We start from the raw sequence: 13,210 nt of genomic DNA on the forward strand, positions 1-13,210 counted from the left end.
ATTGCTCTGGCGTCAAATTTTGACACTGATAATAATGATAGTTAGTGTTTACATAGAGCTAAATCCTTGTGCAGAGGCAAATCAAAGCGCTTTCACACCATGAGTCAGTCAGTCACACGTATGCATAACGCATAACTCTAGACTGAAAAAAACAACAACAAAAAAACACTGAAAAACACGCGAATGGAGAAGGGGGGGGGGAGGGGGGTGGAGCTCATTCCCAAAATGTCAAATCTTGTCTCGTTAAACCGACGGTTTTCACGTTCCTGCGTACGCATATACCATACCCCCCCCCCCCCCCCCTCCACCCCCAGGTGGTGTTAGGAGGAAGTGGGGGGGGGGGGGGGGAGTGATCAAATATATACCTCTCAACCTTTTAAAGAAGCATCACTAACATGACATTACCTGAAATGCAAAAGCCGCAAAACCTTCCTTTCTGCCATTGACACAACACACATTCGGCCAACCCTATCTGCTCTTCGCTTTTTTTTTTTTTTTTTTAGTTCAACAGCGACGAACAGTAAGATCGAGCTAGTGGTCGGAACTTTTCCAATATATAGCATAATGTGAGAGACGTACAGACTGAGATAAGCATGGAACAAATTCAACACGTTGAGTCATTTGGAGATACGTACGTGTGTTGAGAAAATAGGTTATACATTCTCTTTCTCTCTTCTTCTTCTTCAGCTTCTAAGAGAGGGGGAGGGGAGGCGGGGGTGAGGTGGAGGGGGTGTGACTGAGATGGAGAGGGGTGGAGGAGAGGGGAGAGAGTATAGATGGAGAGGAGAGAGACAGAGAGAGAGGGGAGAGGAAGAGTGAGAGAGAGAGAGAGGGACGCGAGAGGTGTGGGGGTGGTGGGGGGTGGAGATGGGTATGCATGGGGAGAGAGAAGAGAGAGAGAGAGAGAGTGAGAGGGGGGGGGAACTGAGAAAGGGAGACAAACATTTTGAGGATCGATCAAGAGAGAGCGCGAACTCCCCCCCGCCCCCTCCTAAAAAAAAGAAAAGAGAAAATGTGTCATTTGTTGTTGTTGTTAGGTGTGTGTGTGTGTGTGTGTGTGTGTGTGTGTGTGTGCCAGTGTCCTAATTCTGTTTCTCTGTCTGCCCGTGTATCTCAATTCCTATCTGTCTCTTTTCCGGTGACGTGTTTGCGTCACAAGAGAGAGGGAGAGAGGGGGAGGGGTGGGGGGGGTGGGCGTTGACTCTTAACTGATCTTATTTAGAACAAAGCAGTGAGAATCTTGAAAACAAATTAGACTTGATCGAATAATTGAAAGGTGTTTTTTTTCTGCTTATTAATTAGGATAGTCTGATTTCGTAACCAATTAATCAATGACTAACACACTGCAATATCTATCTATCTATCAATCTATCTACATAGATCTAGAGGGGGGGGGGAGCGGTGGGCTGTGTGTGTGTGTGTGTGTGTGTGTGTTTATAGAAATTGTTTGTGGGCTGGAAAATCGATCGATCCTCAAGTTTGTCAGTGAACGTCAGTTGAACTTGGCCGCGAGCCGGGGCAACATTCGAAGCAATCTTTGGAACTTCGGAGCACCTCAGCAATCTGAAATCTGACCCGGAAATGGTATTTGCTGTGTCAGGTCACTTCTTGTTTTCATCCTAGCTGTTGAGTTTGTTTTTTTTTTCTGAAAGCGCGACGCACTCCTGAAACCATCCAACACTATGAGTGTATCTTATGTCTTTTTGACCGTTGCCGTTGCTGTTCAGTTGTTTTTTCTTCCAAATAATCATTCACATTAACTGCATCCGCAAGTTCTTGAACTTGCTTCGAATGTGCGTAAAACCAAAACTCCGAGTTTTTGCGGAAGTGCGAAACACATTTCTTGACAGTTCTTCGGGAAGTGTTTTCGCGTCCTAAATTTTTGGACCTGCTAAAACGAAAAAATTCGTGTGTGTTGCAGTGGAGGCGTATTAGGAATGGCATATGTGTAATCGACCCTTCTGATCACGAAGTAGGCATAAGACAGGGATGCGAAATGAGCCACGACATAAACTAACTCGAACTGACACTTGTCATTTCAAGCCACCACTGACGTTTTTTGTTTAAGCTTACCCTTCCAATGCTTCCGGCGTCAAAAACGGAAATTGCGACTAGCCTATCTGATTGGCGCAAACTGAACGAACGTGCAGACGACTTTTCAAGTTGCAAGTTGGTTGACTGTTACTTAGCGATTGAATCCATATCAAAATTGAATCAAATTCCCCTCAAAATAGTGTAGAAAACCACTGAAAATGGCTTACAACATTTCGTTATGGGTGAGGTCATATTTTATTGTCTTAAATTATGGTAATATCGTTTCATCTGTGCACGAAAATTGCCGGTAAAATAGATCTGTGAATTTCGGACGCTAAAGTAACACTTTTCCGACTTCTAATCCAGCGTTCACAAGTTTGGAAGCCCTTTTCGGTATGTTGTTGTGTTATTGGGGAAGACACGTTATTCGAAGACTTTCATCAGATCTAACCATTTGTGAATGGGTTGGCCTACCTGACTTCGTTTTGGCCCGGGAGGTTAAAACGGCGGTATTTCAAAGTGCATCTGTCTTGCAATGTGATTTCAATGTTTATTCGGCTAGCGATGGCTGTCGTTCTCCCAAGGAATCAGTAGAGCTCCTTCCTCCCTCATGGGTTGCTCTTTTCTGAGAGGTTCTCAGAGGAATGCCAGCATTGGTTTTTTGGCCTTTGACCTGTAACATCAAGCAGTAATCAGGCTGCAGTTTAAAAACGATACAAAAAAAAAACAAAAAAAAAAAACAACCAACAACCCAATGAACAAAGGATTACTGTTGTGGGCAACAATAGTTGTATATTCAGTAATTGCAGCTACATTATGCATGGTTCATACAAGACTGGGGGGAAAAGACCAAGGTTTAGGAAGTTTAAAAGTTTGAAAAACAAAAAAAGATAAATATTTTTGTCCTTAGCTTCATGGATAAAAAATTCTTACATTTTTATCAATAAAACTTTTGACAAATGCCATTCAGCAAAGAGCTTAATGCATTAAAATTGTGATGAAAATAGAACATTGATATGTAAAAGGTTTTTGAAAAAAGTATGGAATTTGGTCACATCATTTTTGTGGAAACACTTACCAGTCACTCAGTGGTAATGGTGAGGCTGAAATGAATAGGATATGCATTTCGCATGTGGACACTCACATTGACATGATTAAAAAAAATTGCTTTTGTTTTTTGCACGAAACACCTTGTATTCTTTTTAACTCCCCCCCCCCCCCTTTTTTTTAAATTTTAATAAGATGGGATGCACATTAACCCTTGACCCTCTCTCTCATTCTGTGTGTGTGTGTGTGCGAGAGAGAGAGAGTGTGTGAGTGTGTGTCTCTGGATGCCAAACATGTGGTGAACCCTATCATAGTACTGTTAGTAGTAATTGTAATCATACTAATAATGTTAGCACCATTATAAACTAGGTTGTGTTCTGTTGATCATGTTGGGAAAGATCCCCCGTTTATAGTTTATGATGATAATGATAAGGTAATGATGATGATGGCTGTTAATCTGATAACAGTGATATTATTATTGATATTGTTGTTGCTGTAATTATTATTGATTTTACTATTATTATTGATGATGATAATGATAACAACAATAGAATATTGATAATAATATGAACATTGTAAAATTAGCTGTAAAAATACTTTGCTACATCAGATCTACATCTGATTATCTCAAAAAACACTAGTTTTAAGAAATCATCATATAAAGTTTTCTAACACTGCAACAGTGAATAATAGTAAAAGTTGTGATGTCCATTTCCACAGCACTCTTTTTCTCTAACAGACAGCTCAGGGCACTTTACTTGAAAGAAAAAGTTGCAAATTATATGAACCACTCACGACAACTCATTCTCACAATCTCTCCTCCTCTCCCCTCGTCCGCTTGCAATATTTTGATGATGGTAATTGGGGTGAAACGCTAGCGTTAACGTCGTCTCTTTCGCCGTTCATATAGAAAGAGTTAAAGGCAAGTTTTGAACAGATGTGTTTTTAGTGCAGTTTATTGTTCATAGTTTATTGTTGCTGACTGCTGAGGGCCACATCAGGACTGTCAAACCATGCAAATGCTCAACCGCGTCAACACAAAACTACAGTAACAACAACAACAAAACAGATATTAACTCTCTCCATACGAACGGCGAAAGAGATGACGTTAACAGCGTTTCACCCCAGTTACCATCATCAAAATATTGCAAGCGGAAGGCTCTTATACTGAAGAGGTGAATGTTGACAAAGAATACCACAATTCTGACGACGGAAGCTAAAGGTTGGGTCATTCAGACACCCACTGGACATCCGAGGGGTCTTTGTAGAGGAGAAGAGAGGACTGGCTGTACTGAATGAGTTAAAAAAAAATTTAAAAAAAGGAGAAAAAAAGAGATAAATCAAGATAAACCCACAGAACACAGTTCATTACACGTTATCCTAACCATTTAGCTCCTTAGGGCTAACAAAACTAGGCTGTGATGAGGATATCAGGCCTTCAGCTTGATTTATCATCCCCAGATAACAAAAATTCATAACAAAGGAAAAAACTGTACTTCAAAACAAAACAATACATGAAAAAGGCCATATCGGCAAATAACTCCACCCCAGTGTTCACAATTTCACTACCTAATCGCCAGAGCAAAACAGCACAGAGAAAAAAAGTCAAGACTTGCTTGAAAAAAGAAAGGGGAATGGACTAAGAAGGTAAAAAAACAAACCACAAAAAAACACAAAAACAGACAACAGTGAAAAAAAAAGACAGAAATAAAGAGAGCAATAGAAAAGAGGAAATTCCTAGACTTTGAGTGGTGGTCTGGACGCTAGTCATTCGGACGAATGTTTTTGTTGTTTTTCTCCACTAACGTGCCTGCATGCACATACACAGAGCAACTGAGTAGGTGAATCGAGAAGAGAGAGAGAGAAGTCTGGATCGTTTATTGTTTAGGCCTTTCTGCCTGTGACACCAGGGGTAAGTGGGGGTGTGGGGGGGGGGGGGGGGGGGGGGGGGAACTTCCGTGTGAACATCCATTATAAAGTGGAGTGATGTCCTAGAGGTAACGCGTCCGCCTTGGAAGCGAGAGAATCTGAGCGCGCTGGTTCGAATCACGGCTCAGCTGCTGATATTTTCTCCCCCTCCACTAGACCTTAAGTGGTGGTCTGGACACTAGTCATTTGGATGAGATGATAAACCGAGGTCCCGTGTGCAGCATGCACTTAGCGCACATTAAAGAACCCACGGCAACAAAAGGGTTGTTCCTGGCAAAATTCTGTAGAAAAATCCACTTTGATTGGAAAAACAATTAAAATTGCACGCAGGAAAGAAATACCAAAAAAATGAGTGGCACTGTAGTGTAGCGACGCGCTCTCCCTGGGGAGAGCAGCCCAAATTTAACACGAGAAATCTGTTGTGATAAAAAGAATACATAAAGAACAATGAGATAGAGAGAGAGACTATGATCTTTGCCAAAAGGCTGAGAAGCGACAGTGAGAGAGAAACAGACAGACAGACAGCCGGACAGACTGATTGATTTATTATAGCAAAGCAGCAAATCTCTCCGTGTGTATTTCACAGGGGACTTTACCACTTTATTTCTGATGTGTGAAGTCCATTTAAACAAACAAACAAACAACAACACAAAGTTAAGGACAAAAAATGAACACATTGACAGAGAAAAAAAGACGTAAATGAATAAACCAACAGATATACAAATAAAGATAAACAGTTTTTTGTGTGCACACACACACACATGCGCACCCACACACGTACCAACACACGATTCAAAACAAAGGCAATGATAACAGAAATTTCATTATATTATGTGTCATATTTTTCTCATTAAAAAAAAAAAAAAGGAAAAAAGTAGCACTTCTGTATAAATGCAAATGCATATGAACACATTATAAATATATCCACTAAGCACTTTGACACCTTGGGGAGATGGGGTGAATCAGGGGTATGGGGGGCTTGGTAACTGGTGGGGGAAAAGGGGGGCGGATATATTATATATATTTATATATATGGTATAACAAAGATTCCTGATATGTATTCAAGCAAGAGATAATCATAACAAAGGTCAACACAGTTACAATAACAACCCCAAGATCCAAAACCACAAAACATATTTTAAAAGCACCTGCATAACATAGTGAATAAATAGATATGACTGGATGTTGAAGGTTCTTCTTCTTCTTTTTCGTTCATGGGCTGCAACTCCCATGTTCTCTTGTATGTACACGAGTGGGCTTTTACATGTATGACCGTTTTTACCCCACACAATGTAGGCGTTTTCGGGGGTGAAGGTTCTTATTCAATAAACAACTGGAGAACACTGAAAAAGAAACGCAATAAGGAATGCATGAATTTAATCAACGGATCATCACTCACCCTATACATCCACTGAGCAAAGGCAGATCTTTAGTTTGATTATTTAAAAAACATGTGGCAACAAATCATTTACAGGGAACAGAATTATCACAGCTATTGATATGATTCATCTCGATTAAAAAAAAAGGGAAGTCACAATTCATTCACAAGTTGTAATCAGCCTGAGTTATGAAGCATTTGTTTAAAAAAAAAAAAAGAAAAAAAAGGATAAATTCTGAAATGCCCAAATAAAGCAGTGATCAGAGCAGATCATACTGTTTTAAAGGAAATATAAATTAAAATCTTAGTATGCATTTAAAGTGTTAACTATGACTTGAATGTATAAAATAACATGTTGACCATTTCCTAAATCAGCCTTTTAGTTTGATTATCTAAAAACGTGTGGCAACAAATCATTTACAGGGAACAGAATTATCACAGCTATTGATATGATTCATCTCGATTAAAAAAAAAAAAGAAAAAAAAAGGGGGAAGTCACAATTCAGTTCAGCATTTGTTCAGCATTTGTTTAAGAAAAAAAAAGGATAACAAATTCTGAAATGCCCAAATAAACCAGTGATCAGATCAGATCATACTGTTTTAAAGGAAATATAAATTAAAATCTTAGTATGCATTTAAAGTGTTAACTATGACTTGAATGTATAAAATAACATGTTGACCATTTCCTAAATCAAAATGCATTTTCTGAACTGAAATAAACAAGGCCTCTGTCACATTGAAAATGAAATATATAACCCAATTTTCAAGCAGAACTCAAATAATGCATCTCAGCTATGTAGAAAAATCAGTTTAAAACAATCATCCACAAATTCAAAACGAAAATCGATGTAATGCAAATAGGCAGCAAGTAAAAAGTTGTCAAAAAAAAAAGAAAGAAGAAAAAAAAAAGAAAAGCTATTTGGACACAAGTGGACACAGACTTAACTAAGTAGAACTAATTACTATGCAATAACATGACCCACAGCTTTGATGGGCATGGAATTAAGTAGAACTAATTACTACTATACCATGACCCACTGCTATCTGAAGGCAAAAAACGTCTCTCCTCCAAAGGATAAAAAATATACATTGATACCTATGGTGTCACCAGTTTGTATACATGTCACATAAACGTCTCTTCTCCAAAGGATACAAAATATACATTGATACCTATGGTGTCACCAGTTTGTATACATGTCACATAAACGTCTCTTCTCCAAAGGATACAAAAGATACATTGATACCTATGGTGTCACCAGTTTGTATACATGTCACATAAACGTCTCTTCTCCAAAAGATACATTGATACCTATGGTGTCACCAGTTTGTATACATGTCACATAAACGTCTCTTCTCCAAAGGATACAAAAGATACGTTGATACCTATGGTGTCACCAGTTTGTATACATGTCACATAAACATCTCTTCTCCAAAAGATACATTGATACCTATGGTGTCACCAGTTTGTATACATGTCACATAAACGTCTCTTCTTCAAAGGATACAAAATATACATTGATACCTATGGTGTCATCAGTTTGTATACATGTCACATAAACGTCTCTTCTCCAAAAGATACATTGATACCTATGGTGTCACCAGTTTGTATACATGTCACATAAACGTCTCTTCTCCAAAGGATACATTGATACCTATGGTGTCACCAGTTTGTATACATGTCACATAAACGTCTCTTCTCCAAAGGATACATTGATACCTATGGTGTCACCAGTTTGTATACATGTCACATAAACGTCTCTTCTCCAAAGGATACAAAAGATACATTGATACCTATGGTGTCACCAGTTTGTATACATGTCACATAAACGTCTCTTCTTCAAAGGATGCAAAATATACATTGATACCTATGGTGTCACCAATTTGTATACATGTCACATAAATGTCTCTTCTACAAAGGATACAAAATATACATTGATACCTATGGTGCCACCAGTTTGTAAACATGTCACATAAACGTCTCTTCTCCAAAAGATACATTGATACCTATGGTGTCACCAGTTTGTATACATGTCACATAAACGTCTCTTCTTCAAAGGATGCAAAATATACATTGATACCTATGGTGTCACCAATTTGTATACATGTCACATAAATGTCTCTTCTCTAAAGGATGCAAAAGATACATTGATATGTATGGTGTCACCAGTTTCTATACATTTCACATAAATGTCTCTTCTACAAAGGATACAAAATATACATTGATACCTATGGTGCCACCAGTTTGTATACATTTCACATACAACAAAATTCAAGAACAACCAGTATATCACAATCTGGTGTGAGAAAGGCCATGACAAAAAAAACAACAACCCAACAACACAAGGCCACAGTTTTTGCACAGGAAAACTGGTGGTAAGGTTAGCACTGAAGAGATTAAGGAGACATGGTCATTTATGCCTCATGTAGAAAAACTAAAACAAGAGAGGCAAGGCCTTCAAGACTCACTTGTGATACACTTAAAAAAATCCAAGCTTTTTATGTATTGAGTATAATTTCAAAATGTAATGTTTAAGATGAGAAAGATCAGTTTAAAGCAAATTAACTCCCCTAGCATTAATTACAGAGCAATTTCCCTTTTTTACTATCTGCACCAAAACGTTTGCAAAATAAACAAAACTTCCATGCTTAGCAAAAGAAGTTCCTGTTTGAACAGAAAATGATAATAATGACTGCTCTTGTTGTTGGGTCAGAATATCAGATCAAAGTGCCAAGTTTAGAGAATACAAAAAACATAAATATAACAGTAAATGCAGTTTGCATATAATTAGGCTTCATTTTTTATTTTTTTGTGCCCATCCCAGAGGTGCAATATTGTTTTAAACAAGATGACTGGAAATAACTGAATTTTTCCTATTTTTATGCCTAATTTGGTGTCAACTGACGAAGTATTTGCAGAGAAAATGTCAATGTTAAAGTTTACCATGGACACACAGACAACTGAACACCAGGTTAAAACATAGACTCACTTTGTTTACACAAGTGAGTCAGTGAAAACTACTAACAAGCAGCAGCAGTTTACATTTCAATATTTGGGACAAAGTAAGTCTTCCTCGACTGAGATCTATTTTCAACTCTCTCTCTCTAGTTACTTTCTCTCTCCTCCATTATTGTAAAATGTGTACATGTCTTTGTACATTTTTTTTTTTTTTTTTTAACATATAGAATTATGTGATAATTATACATGATTACATCATTTTGTTGAAGTCAGGGGTGTTTTTTTTTTTTTTTTTTTTGTTTGTGTGTGTGTGTAAAGAATCTGCTTTTGTGCATGTATTTTTCTCACTTGAATATTTTTTTTTCAGTTTTGCCCAGAGGTCTGAATGTAAAAAAGCAATTGTGCTTATTCCCTTACCCTCTTGAAAATTATTTTTGTTCATTGATTCATTCTCTCTCTCTCTCTCTCTCTCTCTCTCTCTCTCTCTCTCTCTTTATTATGCAGGGTTCATGAAAAGCTTAGGCCCACTTCATAAAAGCAGGAATATTAATGCTGAAATAACCGAGAGATGATTCAAATAATGCATGCTGCATTTCACCTTTCACTAGCCGCTCACTGAAAAACAACAACGAACAAACAGCCGTTTTAGGCACACATGTGTACCGTGAACAGATTGAAAAATGTATTTGCAAATTGTTGTTTCAGCCCCAAACATTTACAGTTAATCAGTGGTAATAACTAGTTTTTCACGGTACAAGATGGAAATGCATGTTCAAGAAAGCACTTCTGGTTATGAATGACGTTCATTACGTTGGCTACAGCATTTTTAAAACCACTGTTTGCGAGAAATTCACCATCCCTCCAAGAAGACAACTGTACAAGTTCCCCAGCGGTAATACTACTTGGTCCTTGGTGGAGTGATGGCCTGGAGGTAACGCGTCCGCCTAGGAAGTGAGAGAATCTGAGCGCGCTGTTCGAATCACAGCTCAGCCGCCAATATTTCTCCCCCTCCACTAGACCTTGAGTGGTGGTCTGGATGCTAGTCATTTGGATGAGACGATAAACCGAGGTCCCGTGTGCAGCATGCACTTAACGCACGTAAAAGAACCCACGGCAGCAAATGGGTTGTTCCTGGCAAAATGCTGTAGAAAATTCCACTTTGATAGGGAAAACAAAACTGCATGCAGGAAAAAAATACAAAAAAAATGGTTGGCGCTGTAGTGTAGCGACACATTCTCCCTGGGGAGAGCAGCCAGAATTTCACACAGAGAAATCTGTTGCGATAAAAATACAAAATGCAAAAAAAAATTACTATTTATGAATCCTGTATAACTCTAAGAGGGAATCTAAGATCTCTCACAGTGGTAACTGGCACTCAAACCATCAATACCATTATACTCCTACCATGGGTTGTTCCTTTGATGATGTGACTGTTTCAGTGGTTAGAAACATCCATCTTCCAGACTTGAAGATCTGAGGTTCAAATCTTGTCCTGTGACTGCGGAGTTAAGAACATGGATGTTTCCTGTATCTCAAGGGCCACGCTGATCCATATACAGACCATCTACTTTGTGTCTATTTGTATGTAGATGATATTAATAGACTTCTGTTGTATTATGTGATTCCACAGCAGCATTCACATGATTCAGTGAGTTATGGAAACCTGAATATGTTCAGCATGCAATAGCCCCGAAAGCAGAGTATAACTGCCTTAAATAAAAAAAATTTTTTTTAAAAGTTGGTCAAAAAAAAAAGGTTACTCATGTGTGTTTAAAGAAAAAGAAAGAAAAAGAAAAGAAAAAAGACTGCTCAATATGGGAAATACATGCTCAATATGGGAATACATGGAAAGAAAGGCAGAGGCCAAGTGTTTAGAATGCAGTCACTATATTTAAAAGATATGATAAAAAAAAAAAAAAAAAATGTAAGATTTAACTCTTTCTATACAAAGGTACACTTAATCGTACCTCATGCGCACAACACTTTGTTACTGTGGTACACTATAGCGTATCGCGAGTTTAAAAATTCGTAGTTTATAGGTTAACGGTCTTGTGCGGAACTAAACAGCACAGCTCTGTTCTACAGTCACCCAAAAGTGCACCTGTACTTTTACTGTGGCTGAGTACGCCTTTGTTTGAGTACAATACATGCGAGCATACGGTCACCCAACTCTGCCTTCTCACTCGCTCACTCAACAAGATGGCGTCTCCGTCAACTTCGGCAAGTACTGTGGCTCAAAGTCGAATGCAAACTGATTCTATTGTGGATATCCACTATGCTTATGTATTTGCCCATTCAAATGCTACAATTAGGAAGTGTCTATGGTTACAAAAGACCACATTTGTAAAATTTCTACGATATGAGCAAAACACATCCCCTTTATGTCAGTTGTGAAAAACATGGATTTTTTTTCAAAATAAGATAAATCAGTCAATAATAAAGTGAGTGCTTTGAAACTTTGCTAAATGTTAGTCCATTCTATTCTTTATATTAACACAAAATTTCACAGTTGTATGTACTTGCATTCTTTTTTTTTTTTTAGATATTTTTCTTGTAACATAAACAAACGGCCAGTACAGAGAGTATGATGAAGGAAGTCATGGGGCAGTATAGAATGAGTTAAAGATGCAGTTGCCGTAAGCGTAAAACCCAGTTTCACTCGATCAGTCACTGACAAAACTAAAAATACTTTCCATGACGTAGAGTACAACATGACTATCACTTTCTTGACAGATATAGTTGACAGATACAAGGACAAAAGTCCAGAATGCCTCATCAAATCCTGATAAAAAAAAACAAAAAAACCTATGATTCACACAATACCATGGTTTCAATTTCTGCACAGCTGTAGCGTTATAAAATCCAGCATAGTATCTTCAATTCCTTTTTTTTTTTAAATTATGCAGTGGAATAAAATTTTTGCCATCATCCATCTTCCTTGTGCACAGACAGATAACTTCCGCACAATAAAATATGATGCAGCTTCTTCAAATCTGTACATACTGGGCCTCAGCTTTGTAGAATAATGTGTCATTTTATCAATATTCATGGATGATAGAATAACATAAGGGCTTATGCATGATAAAATATGATGCAGCTTCTTCAAATCTATACATACTGGGCCTCAGCTTTGTAGAATAATGCGTCATTTTATCAATATTCATGGATGATAGAATAATATAAGAGCTTATGCATGATAAAATATGATGCAGCTTCTTCAAATCTATACATACTGGGCTTCAGCTTTGTAAAATTATGTGCCATTTTATCAATATTCACGGATGATTAAAAAAAAATATGAGCTTATGCACAATAAAATATGAATTCATTAATCCCCCTCCTCCCCCACCTGTTAATCTTATGCCTATAAATACGGTTCATGCTTCCATGAAAAACAAAACAGCAAAAATCAGTTACACCACAGACAAGTACAAAAGAAGTAAGCTGTTGCACTTAAAATTCACACTGCACTGATTTCATTTCACAGAAGGCTCAGCAGTCAAGGAAAACTCCAGTGAGGCAGAGTGGCAGTGTTTTAAATCGCTGGTGTTATCGGAGTTGGTTTGTCTGCAGGTTTTCCTCTCAGACTCTCCGGACTTTTTTCATTTGATATGATTTTGTATTCACCACACTGACAGTGACTATAACCACTATATATATATATATATATATCTACAAATACACTCATACATATATTATATACACAATACATATGTACAAGCAGAGTAATTTAGTAATGATTATCATGTACGTCATTAAATAACAATGAAAATTTTTTTTTTTTTTTAAATCACCATTCCAATCAGAAATATTTGAAAAACGTAAAAATACGCTGTAAGCATTCTGACAAAAAAAAAAACAAGGGG

At 37.6% G+C, this 13,210-nt stretch overlaps 1 protein-coding gene across 2 annotated transcripts in view; it reads right to left on the minus strand.

Annotated features, from left to right (window-relative positions):
• LOC143276917 (uncharacterized) overlaps window positions 1-564 on the minus strand; it is a 14,375-nt gene extending 13,811 nt beyond the window's left edge. For both annotated transcript variants that reach the window (XR_013053654.1, XM_076581583.1), the window contains exon 1: window positions 406-564. Coding sequence is in view for 1 of the 2 variants with exons in the window: in XM_076581583.1 (XP_076437698.1) it covers window positions 406-563 (158 nt within the window). In the remaining variant the exon portion in view is untranslated. The remainder of the gene's footprint in view (window positions 1-405) is intronic.
• Between the last annotated feature and the right edge of the window lie 12,646 nt (window positions 565-13,210).

This window comes from Babylonia areolata, chromosome 33 (genome assembly GCF_041734735.1).
Source record: "Babylonia areolata isolate BAREFJ2019XMU chromosome 33, ASM4173473v1, whole genome shotgun sequence".
In the NCBI taxonomy this organism is placed as follows: domain Eukaryota; kingdom Metazoa; phylum Mollusca; class Gastropoda; order Neogastropoda; family Buccinidae; genus Babylonia; species Babylonia areolata.